The sequence below is a fragment of the Lepidochelys kempii genome, chromosome 11 (genome assembly GCF_965140265.1).
Source record: "Lepidochelys kempii isolate rLepKem1 chromosome 11, rLepKem1.hap2, whole genome shotgun sequence".
In the NCBI taxonomy this organism is placed as follows: Eukaryota; Metazoa; Chordata; order Testudines; family Cheloniidae; genus Lepidochelys; species Lepidochelys kempii.
Window position 1 is genome coordinate 63297835 of NC_133266.1, and position 25083 is coordinate 63322917.

Below are 25083 nucleotides of genomic sequence, written 5' to 3' on the forward strand. Positions count from 1 at the left end.
TCAGGATCTAGAGTTATACATTTTTTTGTGGTGATACATTGCAGAGCCATGCATAGGTTGTACTTATCATGAACTTTGACTGTGTCATGAGGTATCTTGCCTAGTAATCCATTTTCCCTAGGGCTGTTACTCTGAAACCTTTTCCCTAGGGTGTAATCTAACATTCCAAACCTCTGAGCAGCTGTCAGATAGCTGCTATTTACAAAAAAACAAACAACCCCCCACCCCCAACATTTATTGGGGAAGGGTGGGGTTTTTTCCCCTCATTAACTGTAGGAGTTTTCTCCTCCAAACCACACTGGTTTAAAAGTAGGATGGGAAATATTCAGTCCTGAACTGGTGATGGATTTATGGTTCCTTATCTCTCAAACCACCACCATAAGGCATATAGATTTTTCTCATGGGAATCCCATTTCCCTACTGGGATACAACACTTGTTTCTAGCCCAAGCAGCTTGGTAGACCTTATCTTACAATGTCAAAATTGTGACTTTAGATGAATTTAGAGCCCTCTTCTTCTGATTCCCATGCAGTTGGACTTACGATAATTAAGGTTCCTGGTTTGGAGGTTGAGGGATAAATACATGAATTGCCACTAAAAATGTTTAAAACTCAAAAGATTTTAAACATATAGATTTTTCCATACAATGAACGTAGATTTGAAACTCGGTAGGACCATCCTTGCGGGGTTGTGCATGGACACTGCGTCGGGGAAGGGAACCCCGGTCCCTGATTGGGGCCTCTGCATGCTACTTCCTGCCTCCTCTGAAACCTCTACCCTGTGGGGAGAAGGGGAGAGCAGCACAAGGGGTGTCTGTGCAATATAGGCGCTTATGGACCCTAGGGAACTATTAAAACTGGATGAGCTGAACAGCTTTTAAGTCTGGCTGAGGCTAGACTGCGTAAACTGGGCTCCTTTGGCGGAAGTCACCTCGGCTCCCGTCCACACTAGGGCTCCCGTCGGCAGAACAAGGAGTTGTAACGCTTGCCCCGCCTCAGGGGGCCGTACGGGAACCCTGTGGACCGGCCCGAGTCAGTCCCCTCTGCTGCACCTTTCACCCCCACGCGGGCTGGCTCCGGCCCAGGGCCTTTCCCTGGAGGCTGCGGGGATTAGCCCGGCGTGCTGGGCTCTGGCACGGGCAGCAGAGGCGCCCCCCGGGCCCGGCCGGCACAGCGCAGGCGCCAGCCCGCAGCGGCCCCGGCCCCCCCCCGCGCTCTGCGGGCGGGCGTGTGCGGGAGGGGCAGCAGGAGCAGGAGCAGGGACGGGAGGGGCTGAGGGGGGCGGGGCGAGGACGGGAGGGGGAGGAGCAGCGGCGTCCCGGATCACGCGACACGGCGGGCCCCAGCCCCTTCTTGCCCTCGGATTGGCCGCCCGGCATCATGTGACGGGCGGGGCGTTTCTCCGGGGCTCCTGGGAAGGCGGCGGCGGCGGCGGCGGCTCCGGCGCTCGCGCTCCATGAGCCGTAGCTGAGGCAGCGGCCGGGTGCGTGGCGGGATGCGGCGCGGCGCCCGCCTGGGAGCCGCGTAGCGGGGCCGGGGGGCTCCGGCCGGGCCCCATGGGGAATACCGTCACCTGCTGCGTGTCGCCGGACGCCAGCCCCAAGCTCAGCCGGGCCCGCGGCGGCGGGGCCGCGCCGGGCCCCGAGCGCCGGGCGGACGCTTATCAGGTAGCGGCGGCCGCGGCGGAGGCCGAGGCGGGGGACTCGGATCCTGGGGGCGGCCCCCACCTGCAGCACATCAGCGACCGGGAGTTCCCGGATGGTGAGCGGCGGCGCGGGCGGCCCGGGGGGGGGGGCGGAGCACAGCGCCGGGGGGGGCCGGGCCGGGGGATGTGGAGCGGCACCGGGCAGGGCGAGGGGGTGTCTCTGCTCGCGGGGGGCTGCATGTGGCTGCGCCCTTCTGATGGCGGGGGGGTCTCTTGCGGTGTGATGGACCTTGCTTCATCCTAGTCCGGGAGGGAGCCCCCATCGCTGGGGTGGGAGGGGGAGATGTTGCTACCTAATGTATCTCTCCCCTATTGGAGCCCCCCCCCCGCTTTCTTTGGGATGGGTGCCCGTGGAGACCCACCTCTGTGCAGTATCGATGGGCAGGCTGCAAGGGGTCTGCCAGGGCGACTAGATGCAGCATACCATCTTCTGCCCCTTGGGTAGATAAAGACCGAATCGGTTTCTCGTTTGGGCGTGTTACTGCTTTTGAGGCACTCTGGAGATCTGTGCTGTAATCCGTGTCTTAATTTTCTTTAGTGTTGCACCGCTCCCCTAGATGGTCTTCTGTAGATCATGAGGAAGCTGAAACAAAGATTCTTTGGGTTTTTCTAAATTTTATAATTCTCACAGATTACTGGGTTTTCTTCGTTTGCTAGAACAATTTATTTTTGGCTTGAAACTAAACATGCAAAATTTCAGGTCAAAGAACTTTTCTTAAGGAAGTTGGGGGGGATCAGAAATAAGGCTTAGAATGGAAAACTGCTGACAAGCTTAGAGGGATGTTTGTTTGCAGTCTGGTCAGTGTCTTAAAAAAAGTTAAAAGTTCTACAGTTTAACCTGGAATTCACTGTCAAATGTGTGGTTTCACAAGATTTTCCTCCTAGACTGTGTGTGGAAGCCCCACCAAAGCTGGAGAGGCTAACTCAACAGAGAAAACAGTGAAGCTGGCTGTAGACAAGCAATCTCTGAAGAGTTTTTCTTTAAATTTTAGCTGCTAGTGGTAATATCAGTAAGTAAAACACTTTCAGGTGTAAGTGTTTTTTACATTGATGATAGCCCTTTAACTTTGGAGTCATAACTGACTTCATAAACTTTTGTGGAGCTGACAGTAGTTGCTGCATTCCCAATATCTGTTTAGCTGAGAGGAGGAGGAAGAAGAGAGTTGGAGGGTAAGGGGATTATAAATTACAAAGGTTGTGTGTAATGTGACACCACCCTGGGAGACAAGGACAATTTATAAACTAGCCCCACAGGGAGCTAAATTACAGCAGTAGACACGTTGCACTGAAAGTCCATTTTCACATAGCTCTTGTGGTTCTACACTTACTTCCCCATTGGCTCAAGGATACCAGATGTTTAACTGTAATCTGAACAGCAAACTTGGGTGTGCTTGTGAACATAATTCTGTAGTGAGACAAGCATCGCAGGAAGTGCGGCTACTCCAACGAGACCCTGCCCCATGTCCTGTGCAGCTGCAAGCCTCACTCCAGAGCCTGGCAGCTGCTCCACAATGCCATCCAGAACCGCCTGGTGAAAGCCATCGCACTGTGCCTGGGGGAGGTCGCTGTGAACTGCACCATCCCCGGTACTGACAGCCAGTTGCCACCTGACGTGGTAGTCACCGACGAGACCCAGAAAAAGATCATCCTCGTCGACGTCACGGTCTCCTTTGAGAACAGGACCCCGGGCTTCCGCGAAGCCCGAGCTCGTAAGCTGAAAAAATACACCTTCCTGGCCGACACCCTGAGAGCGAAGGGCTACAAGGTGCAGATGGATTCCCTGATCATTCGAGCCCTGGGTGCCTGGGACCCCTGCAATGAGCGTGTGCTGCGGACCTGTGGGATCGGTCGACGCTACGCACGGCTCATGGGGCGCTTCATGGTCTCAGACACCATCCAATGGTCCAGGGACATCTCCATCGAATACATCACTGGCCACTGACAGTACCAGGAGGTGTGAGCCGGAATGACATCGTGCATCAATTATGAGAAAGGGACTGAGAGACTTTTTCCATTGGATCATATGAACTGGAACCATAAACTCACTGAACAGTAAATCTCACCAAATGAGGGTAAATCCATCCTCCTCATCGTATCCACTCATTATACTTCACACCTGAACATAGCAATTATATGAACAACATACCCTCATATCTCAATGTCTGTACTTTGATCCGTTAACCTTTTACCCCCAATTGGGGATATTGCAGATTATGTATTCCTTATGCCATCCGATCCTAAACTGAGTTTTGTACCCCTTGATAATCTGTGCCTTATTCCCTGATAACCGGAAACTTCTATGCCTAAACTCTGTACCATTTTTTTATTTTAACATCATCTAAATAAAATTATTAAATCTGTTCTTATCAGTTTAATTTCTAATCTCTCAACTGCACTTACCACTGAGGAAGAACTGACAGGGTCATGCTGTGGTGGGAATTGTTTAGACATCACCTGATGTCTTACTGGTGCTGCTGTGTGTGTGTGTGAACTTCAATTCAAATGCTATTACACTCAGTCTTTCACATTTCATGACTTTCTGCTTGGCATCTTTAACTTCTGACTTGTATAAGAAAGCTTTGCCATCCCATTTCATGATTATAACAACCACCACTATGCAAAATACACACAGTTTGAAAGTGACAGCATGTTTTGCCACCTGGTGTGTAGGATTCCTGCAATAACATTTAACATTGGTCTTCCATTCTTGTTCCTGAATTTTAGGGACACATTTTTGGCAGTCATTTAGAAACTGGTTGCAGAGGAGTGTGAGAAAACTGTCAGAAATAGGACGTTTTAACATCCATGGTTCTGCACACAGGACCATATGGCATAGCTGTTTTTATAGAAATGAAACTAAATAGAACAGCCAACTTTCCAGATTTCCTCTGAGACAGCTGTGTAATGTGGCAATGGGAAAAGTCACATTTACAGTTTAGGAAAAGGAAAATTCTAATCTTGAAAGAAACTGTTATGGAATCTATGAACTATTTCTCTCCTAATTCTTTTTGGGTGGGAGTGGGTGGCCTAAATTCTCTAATAAAGATTCTAGTAATCTGAGCAAAAATGCCTAAACTAAATAAAGCTGCTCAGAAATAAGGGCTGTGTTTGTCTGAATCTCTCAACTACGTAATCACTTCAGTTTTGATCCAGTGCTGAATAGCTATGGTAAGCTTAAGTGTGAGTTCATCCCAATGTCAGAATTGGCCTTGGAGAAGGGAAGCATATAATTTTCTGGGTTTGCAGACTATTATGACAGTCCTGTATAATCAAAGGATAACATATTAGCTATTTAACACAGATTGGCTTTGGGGTTGTGGAAATTTTGATCTTGAGGTTGGACATAATTCTAGAATTTGTGATGAGCACAAATTAGACATGTTATAAGAGACTTTCAGAGGCATAGTTATTCACACAACATTGCTCTTAATTCATTTTTTATGTTGCCTTTGGTAAGTTAGTCTTCATTACAATAAATCACTGACTGTTTCCTATATCTATTAATATTATTGTGTGTCTTGAATATATTTGGTTCCTGTTCATGAGGCTGCAAAACAAAACTGAATTGTCCCAGGTAAATTTGGAATGACAGTCATGCAAATAGATGTACTGTGGGCCACCACTACAACTGTATTTTTTAAAGCATTCTGAAATGAGTGAGTAACTTTAAAATGTGACTTCAGTAGTTACAGTAATATCTTGAAGTGGTTCACGTCACACCATGAAGGACTGTCAATATGCAAGATTTTCAAAATGAGCGTTATGAAGGAGGGTTTCTCATAAAGGTTCAGATTGTGCAGGTATCGGTATAATTTAAGTCTATAAAATGACAAGCTTTAACTGTAGCTGTTGTGTACTAGATACCTGTATTTATCAAGACGTTGAAAGATGCTAGCTTTGTCTCTTGGCACTCAAGACATACAAGCATCCACTATAACTACACAAGTTCCATACTTTTGACTATTACAGCATTCCTAATATTGGTTGGTTTGCCCCAGCAATTTAAGGCCTTACATGAAAAGGGTTTTATGAAAGGAGTGATGTGGTGATTGAGGATGCTTCCAGTTGTACTAGTAACTGCTGGGTTGGAACTTATTAGCCAGTTTGCCTTTCTCTAATGATTAAAACAATTCAAGGGACAGAAGTAATGGTCATCCCAACAATTTTTTTCTGTCAATTATTCTCAAGGTTTTTGGAGCGCATTCACTTACTGATTACGCAGCAGGCAGCTAGTGTTACCAGATTTGCCCGTTACTTTGGTGTACACTCATTTATTAGGGTTACTCTTCGGGGCTGGAGGGGGGTGTTCTGTAATTCTATCAATATACGGCTTGTGTCAGTTGTGTTATCACACAGAGTACTACTTCTCCTTTGTACAAGTTCCCTCCCAAGGGAGCAATCCTGCAGCACCGAGGTTCCCCAGGGCTGGGTTCTTCCAGCCCCAGAATCTCTCAGACATACGCACTCTCACACACGCACACACCGCGTTTGAGAGGACCGGGGTAATCAGCACTCCCAAGCTGACCCTTATATGTCCCTGGATGGTAGGCTGGGTCAAAGAGCACCTCCAAGCTGTCACCCTCATGCCATGGCACTGCACTGGAATAGAGCTCACCTGAGCAGGCCGGGTCGAGCAGCACTTCTAAGCTGCCACCTTCATGTGTCCCAGGTTCAGCACGTCCCTATCCCCACTTTCATGTCACAATTGTTCTGGTAGTAACCCACTTGATGAGCAAACGCCACAGGATTTTTGGGTGTTGCAGGGATCTTTAGCTTAGGTACGAGGAGTGTTGCTGCAGAGTGAATGAGGAAGCCAAAAACCAGCCACATGGAGTACGGGGGAGAGAGCAGCAACCAGCTTAACCCTGAAAGTTATTTGTTGCCAGGTAATAACCATACGAGGGGAGCCAAACAAACAGTTATAATATTTAAATCTAACTTAAATTTGATTCTAAAAGTCAAGTTTAGAAAACTATAACTGATCACACAAGTCAGGGTCAGAAGGCTATACCTATAGAGAGCAAGAGAGCTGAGTTCTCACCACTCTGTGAAGCTTGAATTGATCGGGGTTCCCAGGTGGTGGTGGTCCGGAGTGCTGGATGCACGCAGAGCCCCCAGCATGATCAGTCAGGAGAAGGTGAAGTTCCAGTGGAACTGATGCAGATGTTGGATATAGGCATTAGAACACTTACTTGAGCATGGGCAGGGGTTTTTGTAGGGAAAGAACAATGGTTCAGGGAGAATACTAGATTTGTTTATGGGTCAAGTGATGGCTCAAGGGAGTATACCAAAGTTATTTTGTTCAGGCTAGACAATAGGAGCTGATCACGCCTGGCTGTGGGTGGTGGTCCTTCCAGGGAGCTCACAATGCAATTAGGCAGCGTCAGTATTTTGGATACCAAAAAAGGATTTATTACTAGAATTGGTCTGATAACTACTGAGCTGGGTGTGTGCAGGTATGGGTTCATTAACATCTGGAACAGAGGTCCCCCATCATGCAGTGCTTTCCTGGTCCCATAGTTCAGTGCGGTTCTTGCCTTGGAATCTCTGTTCTCCATTCTGTATGCTAATAGGGATGCCTCCCTGTCCCATCTTCAGTGCAAATGAGGCTAGGGGAGTTTCCTTGTCACCCTTGTCCGGAGGGGTTTAGGTGTGGCTCCCACTGCCTTTTCATTGCTTTTTGTAAGTCTTTCTTCTGATCAGCTTTGGTTCAAGCAGAGGCCCGGGGTGGGGTGGGGTGGGGGAAGCTTCATGAATCAGACAGGCTGGATACTGTGACCTTGTTCCCCAAGAACACAGAGCTGACAGGTAACACTAGTGTCTGAAAGTGACAATAGAGACATCTTGCTCGATTTCTGGCTTGAACAGAATTCTCTCTGAAGTGCTGTTTGGCGGGACGATGACAGTAAAGCAGGGATTACACTTTAAATCCACACTTTAACACTCTTGCCTTTATTTTGCTGAAATTGAATGTTTCAGTGGCAACAGGAACTTGACAGCTAACAGCTGAGACTTAGCACTGTTAACCTGTTAGCAATGGAGCGTGGTCGGTGGTGTGGATCATTGGACTTCAATATGAATACTCATTAAATTTAGTCATTTAAAAAGAAGTTTCTGTATTTATTGCAGGCTGATGGCTTACAGTCCTGATCTGAGATCAATCGATTTGTGTACTCCTAGGGAGGACAGTATGGCGCACTGTCCCAGCGAGGATCGTTAATAGCACTACTTGCATTACATGAATCAAATCCATGTGAGAAATGCTACATGTATCAAATCTGAATTCCAAACAAGTCAGTGCTAACTTCTTAAAAGCACTTTTGGAGGATATATATGGGGAAGAGAGGAAGCTGAACAGAAAAGGAAGAGAAATGAGAAGTAGATCTGAGATAACCAGCACTGGGTTGAACTAACAACTGGGATAACCAGGAATGGGGAAGAGAACCAGGCAAGATCAGAGAGGCACCAGGTGGGATGAAATAACCACTTCAGGTTAAGATGAAGATCAGGGCTAACAAAGAATGGAAAAAACATAGTGCAGGGGAGAGAGAAGTGAAGTCTATCTGTTTAGGATGAGAACCTTACTACTGGAATACAGCACAGTACTTGGTTCTTGCTTTGACAAACCTGTCCTCCTATTTTCTTCCCCTTTGTCAGCATTAGCATAATTTATCTAACTAGTCAAAGGCCCATTCAAAAGATGAAGGCTCTCCAGAGGAGTGCAGAAACAGTTCCCTAGCTAGAGGAAGGCATAATCTGGGAAGACTCTTCCTGTTTTTTCTTCGTTGTCTATTCAGTGATGAATATACAGTGCAATAATACATTAACTATGGTCTATTCGCAAATCTTCATTTCAAATTTCTAAGCACTATTCCATTTTCTAGCATAACATGTCAGCCTAAAGCATGTGGGTGTTTTGCTGTTTTTGATCTTAGTAAAATTGTTTGCAAGCTCAATAAAAAATATCCTTTGATGCAAGGAGTCAATTTTTCCCCATGCTGGCAACTGCTGGCATCAAAGGCTTAACCAGCTTATATTGTGTCTTATTTTGTGGCTCATTGTGTGTGAAGATCAGTAGTGAAAGAACTGGTGCATTCAGTTGTCTGCTGAGGTAAAAGATGAAGTTGCTAATGGAAGACAAGCTTTGCTTGACACAATCGCAATCTCTTTTGTTTTTGTTTTTTGTCTTGTCCATTTTGTGCTATTCAGGTTTGCTGTCCTGTTTGCATTCTGGGTTTTATCCTTATGATCTTCTTGCTCTTCTCTTTAATCTCTCCCTCTTGTGATCTTCTATTTTTCCCAGAATTACAGATGGTGTAACATGTTCACACACACCTGCAGCATGTTGGCTCAATTCTTGATGCCCTATACTACCTAAAATGCATCTTCCTGGTGGTAGGTACAGTAGAACCTCAATGTTACGGACACCAGAGTTACGAACTGACCAATCAACCACACACCTCATTTGGACCTGGAAGTACACAATTAGGCAGCAGCAGATACAGTATAGTACTGTGTTAAACGTGAACTACTGGGGATAAAAAGGGAAAGCAACATTTTTCTTCTGAACAGTAAAGTTTCAAAGCTCTATTAAGTCAAATGTTCAGTTGTAATCTTTTGAAAAAACACCATAATGTTTTGTTCAGAGTTAAACGTGTCAGTTACGAATAACCTCCATTTCCAAGGTATTCCTAACTCTGAGGGTCTATTGTAGTCGACACCTGATCAGAGGTCAACTTGATGAGTTCCCATTGGGTAGGTGGAAGTGAGGGGGTGGATTGAAATGTCTTCCCCATGAATGTACTGTATCCACGTGGTAGTTGACCACAAAGAAGAAAAAGGCCAGTGTTGTGTACCCATTTTATTTCTTCCATGCTTAGATGATACTAGTAACCAAAGCAGCTTTTGTTCTCCTCTCCATTTTTCCTCCATTAAATTCTGCAAATAATTCCGTAAACAGGGAATCTTATGTGATATGTTAATCTGTCTGTGGCTTGTATCTACAGTTCCAGTTCATAAAAAGCCAAGTGTAGTTCATATGGAAAGGCAACTTATTTTATTAATTTATTATACTAGCTCTACTGCCCTGTGGATCATGCTATGTGGAACTCTTTTCTGGCTATAAAAATTCCAAGGAAGAATGCTTTTCATGTAACTTTGGAAATGCTAGATAAAATATGCAACAATAAGAGCATACAACAGTAGCTTGGTTTGATAAAACTTACAAAGTAAGGGAAATTCAGGATTAAATTTCAACTCTGCTTTGTCCAGATATTGTGTGAGCTCTGTTTATTATCTCACTCAGAATTGTAATTCCTCTCATCTTAAATAGGACTTACTCCTTTTGATTTTTTTTAAGACAGACTGATAGACCCGTCATAGGCTTACTTAAAATTTTTTGTTACTGTAAAGTATTGACCCTGCTGCAGAAAGGGGGTGGGGGGAGGACGCGGATAGCAGCAGAAAAGTGCATAAGAATGGGAAGAGAAAAATCAGTGGAATAAACTTCAAAATTTAAAGTAGGAGGAGCTTTTAAAATAACATTTCAGGTCTGCCTCCCACCGTGACTCCCTCACACTGAGAGCCCCTTTCCTTTTTTGCCTTGTTTAGGTGGCTTTTGTCTTGCTTCTCCCTGCCCAGGTCTCACATCCAGAAGCAGCAGGGGGAAGGTGGCTAAGAGTGTGTAAGCGTCCATGGATATCACAGAGCCTGCTTAGAGCCTGCAGTGGTTTCATGCTGAAAAAGCTGGCTGATGGGAAGTGGGTGGGGACCGTGAGGCTTTTTGCTACTGGGTGTGGGAGCTAACTTCAGGCCTTTGACAGCACTTCATTTAGGAGCTGGGAAGAACAGGGAAGTGGGGCTGGGAGTGTGGGGCAGAACATTAGTGTGAAATTGGCTCTGAGATCTCGGATACACATCACTCGCCTTAGAACTCTAACTACAGCTATATTTCTCTTTATGGTTCTGGGGTAACTTTTTTTTTCATTATTTTATTCCTTATCCATACAGATGGAACTGAGAATTTTAAAAAATATTGTATAGAAATAGATCTACAAAGGGAAATAAAACCCTATTTCCAGTGTCCGTAAGGAAGATAAACTGAAAACCCACATCAGAAAGAAGGTGATGGCTGTGCTCAGAGAACTCTACTAGCATAAATTCAAGCATATAGTAAAGCAAGAATACTAAAATTAATAAGATCATGAGTGTGGATTGATACAAATTAGGATTTTTAGATAAAAAAATCCCAGTTTGAGCCTAATGAAATTCTGTTGAGTTGTTAATGAAACATACTGATGTACAGAGCTGCCTTCCACTGCTGGAATTCTTATAAGACTCTTTTACTGTTTTTGTGCAACATTATAGATAATCTGGCTCAGTATCAGTTGTGACAAGAGCATGTCAGGAGTAAACCCTTTACACTGTTGAAATTGAGCAGCCCGTACTAAATTAAAAAAAAATTTTAAACTAAAAATGACATTTTTATCTAACCTCTTAGAAAACAAAATGTTAAAGGCTGAGCAGTTAGGCTACCAACAATCAAAACAACTATGAAGGGAGAATTTGGATTGGTGCCTGAAGTGACCTTTAAAAAGAAATTTGAAAAGTCCTCTAGTAACTTTCATAAAAGCCTAAGCCTCATATTTTAAGCATATAAAATTTTTACTGAGGGAAGTTATTGTTGCATTTTCACTTCACTGTTTAAACTGAAGTTAAGAAACCCCACAACCTCCCCATAATCAGATGGCCTACTATGAAAATTCGTACGTAATACACTGCATTATTTTAATTTTATCGATAGAGACTAGATTAGAGGTGGGCAAACTACGGGTGTGAGCCAGTAAAGGATGGTTGCTTTTAGAAGTCATGTGATCTGCCCTGGGGTGGGGCAGGAAGAGATGCATGGAACAGCAGCACTGGTGTTTGCAGAGATTACGGTTTGCTTGGCTTTCAGACTACAGCCATTGTGAGGAAGATGCTCATAAATGAAAGTGTTGTAGAATAATGAAGCGTGATCAGAAACCTACTTTAGTTCCATGCCACTTTAGCTGAGCAGGGTGATCCAGTAATTTGAGAAGCTGAGGCACTTGGTGAATGAATTTTATTTTCCAAGAAGTAAAGGAATGGGAAGAAAGCTTTTTTTGCTAAATTGTGTATTTGCTTCTGATTTCAGGATTAAATCTCTTAGTAATTTTGTAGTTACTATGGTTGTGATGTACACTACAGTGACTTGATTTCACAATTGTCTGGGAGCTTTCCTTTTTCCTCTCCACTTCAGATTGTGGGCTTGACTGAAAAAAATTATTATGGGAAGACTTTGAGTGTTTTGACTTCTGGTCGCCAATAAAACTAAGAAGTTCAGGTTTTTTTTTCCTCCCTGAAATTCTGTGCTCTTTCAGAAGATTGTCCCTTTACTTCCTCCATCTGCAAGGCCACTTGTCAAGCTTGATGATCTTTTAGTTATCGTGGAGTAGTAGCCAGACAATGACTTAAAAGCACATCTTCTCCAAAGCTGAGTGTGCTGGCTTCTGGCTCACAGATGCTCCATGCATAAAGGACTCGGTTTGGTCACGAATCCACTGTGTTACTAGCAGATCAGCCCTTTCCATGGGTTTTTCTCTCAGTGCACTCCACTTGCTTTCTTGTCTTCTTCCTCACTGCTCTTGATGTCCTTCCTATGTTCTGCTTTGTTCAGCACCTGTGCTGTTGCTCCTGCTTATAGCACTTGCCCAGTGACACAGATGGAAGTACCAGAAAAGTGAAACTGCCACAGCTGACCAGTTTTGTCCTGCTTGCGCTGTGCAGGAGGAACCATGTCGCTGTATAGATACCAATGCTCCATGGCTGCTCAGATGGTAGGGGCTTTGGAGTGGTGAGCTACCAAAGGCATCTCTTCCTCCCTTGCATTCTCAGCAGCTTTGGAGGAATGCAGCTCTTCTGTTCCTGCTAGTCCTTTCACACTACTCAGGGGATGAGAAGCTCTGGTACCCATGCAATCCTGATCAGGTGTTGCTGGAGTTTTGTCCCAGGGGCAGCACAATGTGTTGTCTCAAAGTAATTTACTGGTATGTGCAGTGGTTTCATGCTGTATGTTAACTAGAAGCAAGAAGGCTGTATCTGTATTTCTGGTAGTACTTTTAGCATTCTGTGTTACCTTCTAGTATCTAATACTATGAAAGGCTATCGAGACTGGCAGAAGAGAAGAATGAGAGGAGGCCAAAATAATGGAGGTGGTGTGGGGGTCAATTTAACCCAACAGAGTGTCTTGTCAGTTAGACAAACACCACTTTCACGAAATCTTAGAGAAATGAAAGAAGCAATAGTGGGTATATCTCATTTGGCTGACTTAAAAAAAAAAAAAAAAAAAAAAGAAACATTACTCTTTGGTCTTAAAACTTTTCATCCCATTTTTCATGGAGATATTGCTCCATTATGATGCATTAAAGGAGCTGTCCATCCAGTTGTCGTCTTTATGCTTTAAAACCATGATACTTGTCCCACAGCCTTTGTATTGCATTGACTTATAAACATCAGTTTGAATTGTGATATGCTATACCGTCTGCTTGGCTAATGATGAAGTGTAGCTTGCATGATAGATGAGAGGATTGGCATCTCTTAATGAGATACAGAGCACTTCCACTTCTGGGTTGCTGCTTTTTTCCATCCAGGTTGGTAGTGACTGGCAGTCAAAGTAGCAACCATCTTAGCCATCCAGACAGTCACACATAAAATGTGTTGATCCTCTTCCATTTCATAGTGGGCAGGTGTCCGTCACACAAATCCTCAAAATATTAATGTGAAGTATTAAAATTTATACTCTTGTTGACAATCCTGAGCATAGAAACAAAGGAATTAATGGGTGTAGAGGGTAAACCACCCTGTCTTCTAGAGGCGGTCCTGACAAATTGTTATAGCCTATTGTTCAGGACTATGAGGAAGCTTTTAATGGGCACCATGAGCACTAAACTGTGTGTGTGTGTGTAAAATTGTACCAAGAAATTTTGGTTTAAGTTTTTTTTAAAAAAAAGGGGGGGGGTCAATTTTTTAAATTATGACCTGTTTGAAGTGGGAGGACTGGAAGGATTAATAAAAGCAAAAAAAACCCCCAAACTTTCATATTGCTAGAAGAGCTCTTTATGCACCATATTTGTATAGTAAGGTTCAGAATTACACTGTTGTGAAACTTGCTGTGTTCAATCCTGGACTAATGTCAAAACAATACTGTTGGACTGTGATCTGTGATGTTTTAAGCCAGATATTTGGCGAATGTCCAGAGATAGAAACCAATGTAGTGTGCCATTGGGGAATCTCAGTCCTTTCATTCAAGAGGAGTCGATTCGCCTAACCAGTAACTTGGCTTAAACTATATCTAAGCTTAGACCACTATAGCAGCACACTGCTGTAGCACGTACATGTAGACACTCACTACAGCAACAAGGGGGGTTCTCCCAGCACTGTAGTTAATCCACCTCCCTGAGAAGTGGTAGCTAGGTCAATGGAAGAAGGTCGGCTTAGCTGCATCACTCAAGGATGTGGATTTTTCACACCCCAAACGACATAGCTGGATTGACCGAACTTTTCAGTGTAGACCAGCTCTTACCATGACACATGAGGAACAGATATATTATGGGTAGATGCTACGTAGTACAGAAGGCTTGTATGTATGGACCTGGGGAGAATCCAAGGGAGATGCATGACGAACTGTCACATTATAGTAAGATGTATTATTTTGGCTACTAGTTATTTAATCAGCATTTTAGTATGGGGGTGGTGCTGGGATTAAGGATGTAAACAGTTTAATCTCCGGTTTCAGAGTAGCAGCCATATTAGTCTATATTTGCAAAAAGAAAAAGAGGACTTGTGGCACCTTAGAGACTAACACATTTATTTGAGCATAAGCTTTCGTGAACTACAGCTGAATGCATCCGATGAAGTGAGCTATAGCTCATGGAAGCTTATGCTCAAATAAATTTGTTAGTCTCTAAGATGCCACAAGTACTCCTTTTCTTTTTAGTTTAATCTCCCTTCACTTTTTCTGGGGAAAGCATATGGGGCATTTTAAGTTAGTTCATACCCTTGAAGGAGTCACCAGCACGTTGTTTTGAGGTATTAAACTTCTTGTTCCTGGTTTGTATAGTTTATGTACTAAATGCAGCATATGTTGGAAGAGGGTTTGTCAGAGTGACCAGTGTAAGTAGTCAGGAATTTTGTTTCTTAGGGTGTAAGAGTGTAGTGGTTTTTTTTATTTAAAAAAAAAAAAATAGTCCCACCAGAACATACATGAATTGGATCATGAGGCATAGGTTGGTATTTCTACAACATGAATCCCTCAGAACAACTGTTTCCCCTTTCATAAACATAGTGCCAGTTTGATATTAGCATGATGTTTACACCCCTTCAGTACTACAACTTTTCCAGGCACTGTGCCTGTCTGTCTGCGTGAGTTGTAGATTCTTTTCTGATGTCTTTGATTCATCATGGCAAGAAACTTAGCAATTTTAATTCTGACGTTTCCTTACTTGACTACTTAATCTACATCAGTGTTTCATAGATTAGTGGTGGAGCAGGCTCTTGTGTTCATTTCTGACTGGGTAAGATTTTTAAAAGTGTTCTCCCCTTCCGTCTCAAATATTCGTAAACATTTCCTGATTACCTAAAATTAATCTAAGTTTTATGAGATTAGTTTTCCACTAGTGCAGGCAGAGATGTAGTTTAAAAGCCAAACTGCTTTTTAAGTATTTATCTCAGTTTGTGAAACGGCTTTTAAAGCCAGGTTAGCTTGTCCACATGGTATTCTGGGAATTGTGCGTCTGGCATAGCTTCTATAAAGGCAGGACTAGTGATGAGATGAAAATCAAACAGCTTGAGACTAAAGTGAGACTTGAGCATGCTATCGCTAAGTAAAACCTTATTTGAAACCGATGCAAACCACCCTCATAGGAGGCAGTATAGTGTGGTGAAACAAGCACCAAATCGAAACCTGGCTGGCTGGGAATGGGAGTGTGTGAGCAAGAGGGATCTGACACAGCAAGTACCTTTTCAGCTTACTCTGCTTTCCACAAAATAGGATCTCCTGTACTGGGATGGGGGAATTCCTGAAGTAGGGGATAACAGGAGATCGCTTCTTAGCCCTTGTGATAGCTCCAGCAAGAGGTGGCAGATCTTGCCACTTCTCAGGACTGATGCTATTTGCTCATATCAGGCAGCTTTCCTTTGTGGGAAAGGAAACTTTACTAAAGTGAAAAATCTGTTTTCTTAGTTTCTTCATTTTTTGTCCTCTACCCTAAATAACCTGGCTTGTAAATTGTACCTCCATTTGCTTATAGTTTTAAAACTGGTAGTGTAGACTTGATTTTTCTTTGGGACATTAAGGTAAAAAGCCAGGATTTTAACACTGGCTCCTTGATTTGAAAGCTGATACCGCTCTCCAAGAGTCGGACAACCTTCAGAATGTTCACCTCAGCCTCATCAATAGTCATCCTCACTATCCCTCCATGGTGATTTCTTCTCTGTCCACCCCAAACTGAAATTCCATCTTTGTCCCTTGTCTTTCAGATTTAGCCTTGGAATCAAATCCATCTGACCACCCCAGAGCAAGCACAATTTTCCTGAGCAAGTCCCAAACAGATGGTAAGCGAACGCTTGTTTCCCTTTTTGAAAGGGGGTGGGAGAACAATGAAAAATAACTGGATATTTGAACTGCGGGTCAAGCTGAGTCTTAGAAACATAAATTGCCTTTGTATTTAACCTTAGTCACAGTAAGGAGTTACTAGCTTAAAAATTTGCAACTCTTCATAGTAGTGTCTTCATAGGCTGTTTTATTATGACAGTGCCATTTGTGCTTTATTGGTATCAAACATCAGGAGATTCAAGCTTCTTGATTCTAGTAGTCTGAGAGAACAGGTTTGCCTTATCTCATTTTGGTATTTAGTTGCAGAAAACAGTTGTCTTATAACCAGGGCTTGAAAAAATCCACTTGCAAGTGGGAAGCTTGACCCGGGGAATGATGGGCCGAAGCCATGAATTCTGTAAGGAAGACTGTCTGTTTGAAATCTGTTCAGTTTTGTAAGTGTTAAGTAGTTTCAGAAAGCACACCTATTCTTGAGCCCCCCTTAAACACATGAATAGATTTACTAACTTAAAAAAATCTCCTTTTCTGTGAAAGACCCACACATTGGAAATGGACTATTCAGGGTAAACAGTGAAGCTGTCTGATCACAAAAGGCTGTTGAATGCACAAGCTAAACAAACTGAAAAAATGGAGAAATATATTCTCATCTGTTAGTTACAAAAATCTGTTATTTGTAACAATAGTAGTGTTAAAAAAAAACAAACAGTGATTTAAACTGATTGGTCCCTTTAAGGTTCAGTTCTTTTAAAGTTTCTAACCCGTATTTGGAATGTTATCTTTGCAACCATAAGAGTTAAGGACCTACTTGCCTTGACAGAAAGCTTCAGTGTGTCTGCTGCTTGCTTATAGTTTTGCCAAAGAACAGTAGAGTTAAATTGACAAATCTGTTGGTTTCAGAGCTGCTATTCAAAGTCACCCTTCTAGGGAGATTCAGTCATGTCAGCATCATGATTATATTGCTTGGGAAATCTCTAAGCGATAGAGGTGGGCACTGCAGTTAGTCATGGGGAAGGAAGACTCCACCTAGTTCCCACCCTACCAAAAAGCCCCCCCCTCACCAAAAGAGAGAGGTTGGGGCAGGTATAGAGATGAAGTTGCAAATATTAGAACTTAGTAACTAAATACCACTTTAAACTGTATCAGGGAACTTGACAAATTTGGGAATGTGGTTTCCTTCTGCAGTATGCAGTCTTTAAGCCATGCCAGAAATCTGTTAAACTATACGAAAGTCCTGCTGGCAGAGGCTCAGTCTTAAACGTGGGTCTGACATGTTCAGTATTCCTTGGAACTGATGTGTAAACATTTGTTTTGGAAAAGTAGTATGGATCTGCTAAGTGGATTAGTAACTGTTTGTGCTATGGTGGACAGGACTTTTCCATGAGTAGAAGATGCAGAATCTTTTATTTAGACTGTACTGGATCTGCTTTATTTCTGAACTTTTTGCCAGGTCAGTAAAATCAATGATTTCCACTTTGAGACATTAACACTTATCGGGGCCAGTTTGTTTGCTAAAAGTGGTAGTTAGAGACTGACTGCTACTTTCTGTACAGACAGGTAGGAAGACAGTCTCTGCTTTCAGGAGCTAGCAATCCGTAAAGTCAAAGGCTGAAGGTTTGGAAAGGGGGTATGTTGTACAAGCAGCTAGCCAGACTGCTGATTATCATTCAGCTTGTCCTGGTTTTTAGAACTGTACATATAAATATCCCCAAACTGCTCCCTCTGCTTAGCCTTTTAGTTCTGTTTACTGCTGCTACTTTATAGTTGGCTTTTAATCCTTATTGTATTTTTAAAAAGACCAACACAGTATCAAGAGAAAATTGAAGTAGTTCCAACCCTCATGTTGACTTTCTATAACAAATAAAAGCATGGCCAGATGGCCATGAGCATCAGCTTGTCATCTGTGAAATGAAGTCCCTTTTCACCCTCTAAAGTCTGTGGCATAAAAAGATTGTATAACAAGTACCTCACCAAAGGCTCTTAAGTGAAGTAAGTTGTCATGGGATAAGAGAGAGGGTCATCTCATGGATTGTAACTGGTTAAAAGATAGGAAACAAAGGGTAGGAATAAATAGTCAGTTTTCAGAATGGAAAGAGGTAAATAGTGGTGTCTTCCAGGGGTCTGTATTGGGACCAGTCCTATTCAACATAATCATAAATGATCAGGAAAAAGAGGTCAACAGTAAGGTTGCAAAATTTGCAGGTGATACAAAACTTCTCAAGATAGTTAAATCCCAGGCAGACTGTGAAATGCTACAAAAGGATCTCTCAAAACTGGGTGACTGGGCAACAAAATGGCAGATGAAATTCAATGTTGATAAATGTAAAGTAATACACATTAGCAAACATAATCCCAACTATACATATACAATGATGGGGTCTGAACTAGCTGTTACTACTCAAGAAAGAGATCTTGGAGTCATTGTGGATAGTTCTCTGAACACATTCACTCAATGTGCAGCGGCAGTCAAAAAACACAATGTTTGGAATCATTAAGAAAGGGCTAGATAAGACAAAAATATCATACTGCCCCGATATAAATCCATGGTATGTCCACATCTTGAATACTGCATGCAGATGTGGTTGCCCAATCTCAAAAAATATATATTGGACTTGGAAAGTGTTCAGAAAAGGGCAACAAAAATTATTAGGGATATGGAACAGCTGCCATATGAGGAGAGATTAATAAGACTGGGACTCTTCAGCTTGGAAAAGAGACGACTAAGGGGCAGATGTGATTGAGGTCTATAAAATCATGACTAGTGTGGAGAAAGTGAATAAGGAAATGTTATTTACTCCTCATAATACAAGAACTAGGGATCACCCAATGAAATTAACAGATTTAAATCAAAAGGAAGTAATTTCTTCACACAGTGCACAGTCAGTCTGTGGAACTCTTTGCCAGAGGATGTTGTGGAGGCCAAGACTTGAACAGGGTTAAAAAGGAACTAGATAAGTTCATGGAGGGATAGGTCCATCAATGGCTATTAGCCAGGATGGGCACAGATGTTGTCCCTAGCCTGTTTGCCAAAAGCTGGGAATGGGCAACGGGATGGATCACTGGATGGTTACCTGTTCTGTTTATTCCCTCTGAGGCACCTGACATTGGCCACTGTCGGAAGACAGGATACAGAGCTAGATGGACCATTGGTCTGACCATTGTGGGGAGGGATAGCTCAGTGGTTTGAGCATTGGCCTGCTAAACCCAGCATTGTGAGCTCAATCCTTGAGTGGGCCATTTAGGGATCTGTGGCAAAAAGAAGAAAAAATTTGGATGATTTAGTTGGGGATTGGTCCTGCTTTGAGCAGGGGGTTGAACTAGATGACCTCCTGAGGTCCCTTCCAACCCTGATATTCTATGACCCAGTATGGCCACTCTTATGACTTTGTGTGACATAATGCCATATTTAATTCAATTTAAATGTACAATCGGTTAAAGTATTTTCCTGCTTTGTGAAACATTTTATTTTCTCGGTGTGTGTTTATATCACTTCCATTTACTGAAACAGAAGTTACAGCAAGTTCATTCAGAAGAAATACGCCTGACTAAGACTTAAGTTGGTGAGCGTCATGCAAGTGTGTCTAGGGTTTGTTAAGTAGGTAGGGTATCTTGGAAGAGACTTGGTTCTGCAACGTGGTGGCAATGAATGGACTTGTGGATCAAGCATCACCCTTCACTCCCTTATGGTTAATATGGAAAATAGTATTAGTCTCTGATCTGAGGGAATATAGCAGAGGTGGCAGTAAATAATATGATATTAAATTAAAGATCTTGTTAATGCCCAATTTGAGTGGAATTAACCCCATGCTTCTCTCTACCTTGAGAGGAGAGGAACATAAGAACGGCCATACTGGATCAGACCAAAGGTCCATCTAGCCCAGTATCCTGTCTTCCAACAGTGGCCAATGCCAGGTGCCCCAGGGGGAATGAACAGAACAAGTGATCCATCCTCTTGCCCATTCCTGGCCCCTGGCAAACAGAGGGTAGGGACACCATCTCTGTCCATCCAGGCTAATAGCCAGGACCAAAGCTAATATGGTTGATAGGTATGAGTTCTCCTGCTACCTAAATACTGATATGCACATCACTTTATCCTTATCATTACTTAGTGTGAAAACATTATGAAAGCTGGCTACTCATTTGCTAAGTGACTGCTTTTACATCTAGTCTAATCGTCTTTGGAAATGGCTGAGTTTTTTCTGAACCTCTGAAGTCTTCCCAAAATTGAGGTAGTTATCCTTGAACTGTGTAGTAGGGCCAGAATGCTGAGAATATTTCCATCTTGCATATGCAAATTAACAGCTATTTGTAAAATGTGCCCAACTTTGACAGATAAAATAATGTCTTGAATGTAAAACTTTTATCAAGTGTTTCTGGCTGCCAAATAGTTCAGTTAGCCTCCACACATAGTTTCAAGACTACTGTACTTTTTAGAAGACTATGCAACTGAAATACTGCAATTCTTAATTGTGGCTGTAAACTGAGTTTAGACTGTCATTAATGATTTTATTTGAACAGTATAATTTCCATTATCTGAATTGCCTTTATCCAGAAACCCTAGTTATACGAAGCCACGGTGCATCTCTACCTCCCCCACAAAAATCTGTTATCACCTACTGTTTGGTTAACATTAAGGTTGCAGGAACTGGGATTTGGGAGGATTTCTAGAGATGGGAGTGAGAAAAGTGAGGTGGGGGGAGAATGAGAGAACATAGGGGAGGAGAGAGCAAGAAGGAAATGAGGGGTTCAGTGGGAAAGGACAGAGGGAGACTTGACAGATTAAGGAAAGCGAATGGGGCAGGAGGAAGGGAAAGGAAGGGAGGCAGAGGAGAGGGTGAAGGGGAGAGAATGGAAAGGAAAGAAGGAGGCAGAGCAGAGAGTAGTTGCAATGGGGAATAGCTTCCTTGGTGCTGCTTGGGCGCTTCCTGGCACTGAAAGCCCCAGTGGCCGGGGCCAGTCCTACCCCTCCCTATTTGTAGTGGTGCTTGCAGAGGTTGAGGCTGTTAAGGATGCTCCTGTGGCTACTCACCATTTCCTTTTCCTTCTCTTTACCTCCCTTTGGGCTCTGTCCATGCAGCATTACCTGGCATCGCTGCAGCATGCAGGGTCAAAGCACAGGAAGGCCCAACCACTGCCTCTTGCTTCCTCTGGCTTCTAGCACTAAATGCTCTGGCACTTCCATTTATCCAAATGCCCAGTTATCTGAAAGTTTTGGCTGTCCCCAGGTCATTTGGATAAGTGGGAGCGAACTTATTAGTAATGGCTTTGTGAAACATTTAAAAAACAAGTGTATTGATTTATTTGTCCTCAAAACTGAATTCCTGATATGGAAAGTACAAGAGCTAAAATAGCATCGTGTGTGTTGCTTGTTTATATTTTGGGAAAACAATATAGCTTGCTTGATACCACTGTGTGCCTTGCTATGGAACTTCTTAATTTATAACTGAGTTCATTTTCTTCCCCCATTCCTAGTGCGAGAGAAGAGGAAGAGTAACCACATCAATCATGTAAGTAAACAGCATCTTACGTCTGATGGTTTGTTTTAAGGGATACTGTCAACTTGGAACCTAGTCCTTTCAAAAACACAATCAGAGTAGCTGCAGGTCCTTTATGTACTCCAAAGTCCCTGCTAACTTTATTGATTATACAATTACCTTTTCCAAGTTTAAAAAACCCCACAATTATTTTTTTCCTACATTGCTGTGTGAAAGATTATGCAAATGGAGGAAACTGACAGAGGAGAGTACAGCGATGAGTGAGCTGTCAAAGCACAAAATAGCATTTTTTTTCAGTTCTACTGACCTTTTATATTAATTATAAACAGTCGTAGGGGAAAAATTCAGACAAGTGTGTGTGTTTAGTTGATGTCTCTTTAAAGCAGAAGTAAAACCAGGTACATTTTAAAAGCTGAGATGACAAGCTATTTAAATCTTAATTTGAGAAAGATTTGCTATTATGAGTGATGCTATCTAAAGGCAATATTAGGCAATGCAGCTAGTCTTCATTGAAGTAATGACTTTTCTTCAATGCAAACTCTCTTGTTAAAAGGAATTAAAAATTGAGTGATGGTGTCTAATAAACAGAAGGAAGTGCTCCGACTCTTCAGAAGTGCTGAGCATAGTAGCATTGAATTCAGTGAGAGCTGCAAGGATTCAGCATCTCTGGAAATTGGGCCCATGATAACCTAGCAGTAACTTTTTAGTAGGCAAAACTGTTCTGATCTTCTCATTTGCTGATACTTCACACATCTAGCTCATGTCCCTTTTTTTCCTTTTTGACATCGCACCAGAGAGAGAAATGCATGAGACTTTCTTATGCCACTGAACAGTAGGTCAAGGAAATGTCTTCTAATACTTATGTCTTCTCATACTTAAATTAGTAAAACTACCTTGGTGCTGAAGCTTTTTGGATGTGCCATTGAAAGTAAAATGTATATGCCCACATTGGTAGCACAACGACTTGTGTATTTTGTCATTCTTATTTTCATATATTTTTTTGTTTATATTAAGTTCCAGTTCTGTTTGCCAAAACTCAGGTTGAAGACTTTCTTGGTTTTGCTGAAGGACTTAAGAACTGATCCAAGTTACCCGGGAAAGAATTTTCTGTAGTATCTGGCTGATGAATCTTGCCCATATGCTCAGGGTTTAGCTGATCGCCATATTTGGGGTCGGGAAGGAATTTTCCTCCAGGGCAGATTGGAAGGCCCTGGAGGTTTTTCGCCTTCCTCTGTAGCATGGGGCACGGGTCACTTGCTGGAGGATTCTCTGCTCCTTGAGGTCTTCAAACTACAATTTGAGGACTTCAATAGCACAGAGATAGGTGTGAGGTCTTTTTTAGGAGTGGTGGGTGAAATTCTGTGGCCTGCATTGTGCAGGAGGTCAGACTAGATGATCATAATGGTCCCTTCTGACCTAAATATCTATGAATCTATGAACTGCCATGGGATTTTTCCCCAGGCCTCAGTGGAGGGAGTGAAGGGTGTGGGAGCTTACACAGCTTTCTCAGTGACTGAGGTTTGGTATTAAGTAGAGGTTGGCAAACCTTAAACTGTTCAGTTAAATCTCTTCAACCTGATTGTGAGGTCATGTCGCTTTAGTTGTTCAGGGAGTCCTCCAAGAAAGAGGGAAATCAAATCCTGATATTTTTAATACTAAAAGGCAGAAAAATCCTTTAAATATTTTTTTAAACAATCAGACTTTTCATACATCAGACCTTTTTCATACATCCAACACTATATAGTTGGAGGACAGGAAGTGGGTTATGCCTTACTAAGGAAGAGTCACTTATTGGTAATGAAATTATCAATGTTGCATCCTTCAGCATGCTTCGGTTTCTTCCGAGGTTTCCTATCTGAAGTACAGACCCTTCTTTGCTTGAGATTACAGCTGTAGACTAAAACAAAGATCTCCAGATAGCTCACATTCTGGTTCAAAATGATAAACCGGATACAAGGAAGAGATTAATGTTATGAAGGGTTTATGGAAGTGTTGGGATTTAAAGGGAGGATGGAGTGCCCAGAAAATGGGAGCATGTTTAAAGTGCGGGGTGTGATATAAAAGAAGGGATAAACAAGGAGTGGGAGAAGGAGATATGGGAGCAGTTGGCATAGAGGAAGTAGATAAATGTATTAAAGAAGGGAAAAGGCTGATACAAAACTAAAATTAGAACTCTAATGTTTGTCTTATGTTTATGTACATGAACATTTCTGTATGTGTTGCAGAATTAACAGCATCTTGAATAACTGTACTGATATAGGGCAGCTTAGACGCAAAGAGCATTCATCTGCAAGTGCCTTCTGGTTGCTACTTAGTATCCATCTACATTATTTTGGATGTGTTGATGAAGTTGTACACCCAGAACCCAAACTTCTGTAAACAAACTTGTAGAAGCACTTTTCTTACATTCATTTGGTGGTGGCTTTTTTTTTTAGGTTTCTCCAGGGCAACTTACGAAAAAGTATAGCTCATGCTCAACCATATTTATAGATGACAGCACAGTCAGCCAGCCTAATCTTAGAAGCACAATAAAATGGTAAGTACCATTCTGATCATGCAAGAGGCAGAGTGATGTTGCGGGCTTTGAGCCTGGGATTGGATAATCATGCTGGTCTCTGTCAGTCAAGACATTCAGCTGGCTCTGATTTGACAGTTCATCCCTGACAGTTTGGACACGGAAAGGGACTTGGGGCTAACAGGGTTTTGGGAGGCGTGGGGACTGAGCTTTTCCCTTGCCATCCGGTAATGCCGCTTAGGGTGTTTTCACATGTCAGGGCTTGTCTGCATAGGACATTAGTTCATAGCAGGCTAGTGTACTGTAGATTCACACTCTGCTGCACACTAATGTCCTGTATAGACGAGACTTAGTTTAAACCGCGCTCAGTTCACTTGATGATTTTGTGCAGAACTGGAGCATCGATGTTGAATAAAAATGAAAGCAAAGCAAAAACTCTGGATTGAAAAATGGGAAGTGGTTTTGTGTGGCGTTCCGTGTAATAGTCCTCTGGAACTTCTTCCCTAGCTGCCTATAGCACTAGTCTGCCCTCTAGTGGTAACAGACTATACCTAGTGCATAGTTTTAGTCGTCATGTATTTGAGCATAGTTCTAAAACATCTTTCATCTAAAAAGAATGGACTCTACAGCTTCTGTTGTTCCCCATCTGAGGCTTCTTTTCGATCCACGTGCTGCTGATGCCATGGTGAGAACTAGTTCCCTACACAGCTGGTAGGGAGCCAAAGCTGAGAAGTGATTTT

General features: G+C 42.7%; 1 protein-coding gene across 4 annotated transcripts in view; it reads left to right on the plus strand.

Annotated features, from left to right (window-relative positions):
* The first annotated feature begins 1392 nt into the window (after positions 1–1392).
* The window catches only part of CCNYL1 (cyclin Y like 1), a 51184-nt gene continuing 27493 nt past the window's right edge, over positions 1393–25083 (plus strand). The window contains exons 1-4 of one of the 4 annotated variants that reach the window (XM_073306644.1): positions 1393–1760; positions 16261–16335; positions 21806–21840; positions 24264–24364. In XM_073306644.1, coding sequence (XP_073162745.1) covers positions 1556–1760; positions 16261–16335; positions 21806–21840; positions 24264–24364 — 416 coding nt within the window. In that variant the 5' untranslated portion in view covers positions 1393–1555. The remainder of the gene's footprint in view (positions 1761–16260; positions 16336–21805; positions 21841–24263; positions 24365–25083) is intronic. The other 3 variants (XM_073306645.1, XM_073306646.1, XM_073306647.1) reach the window with 3 other exon arrangements.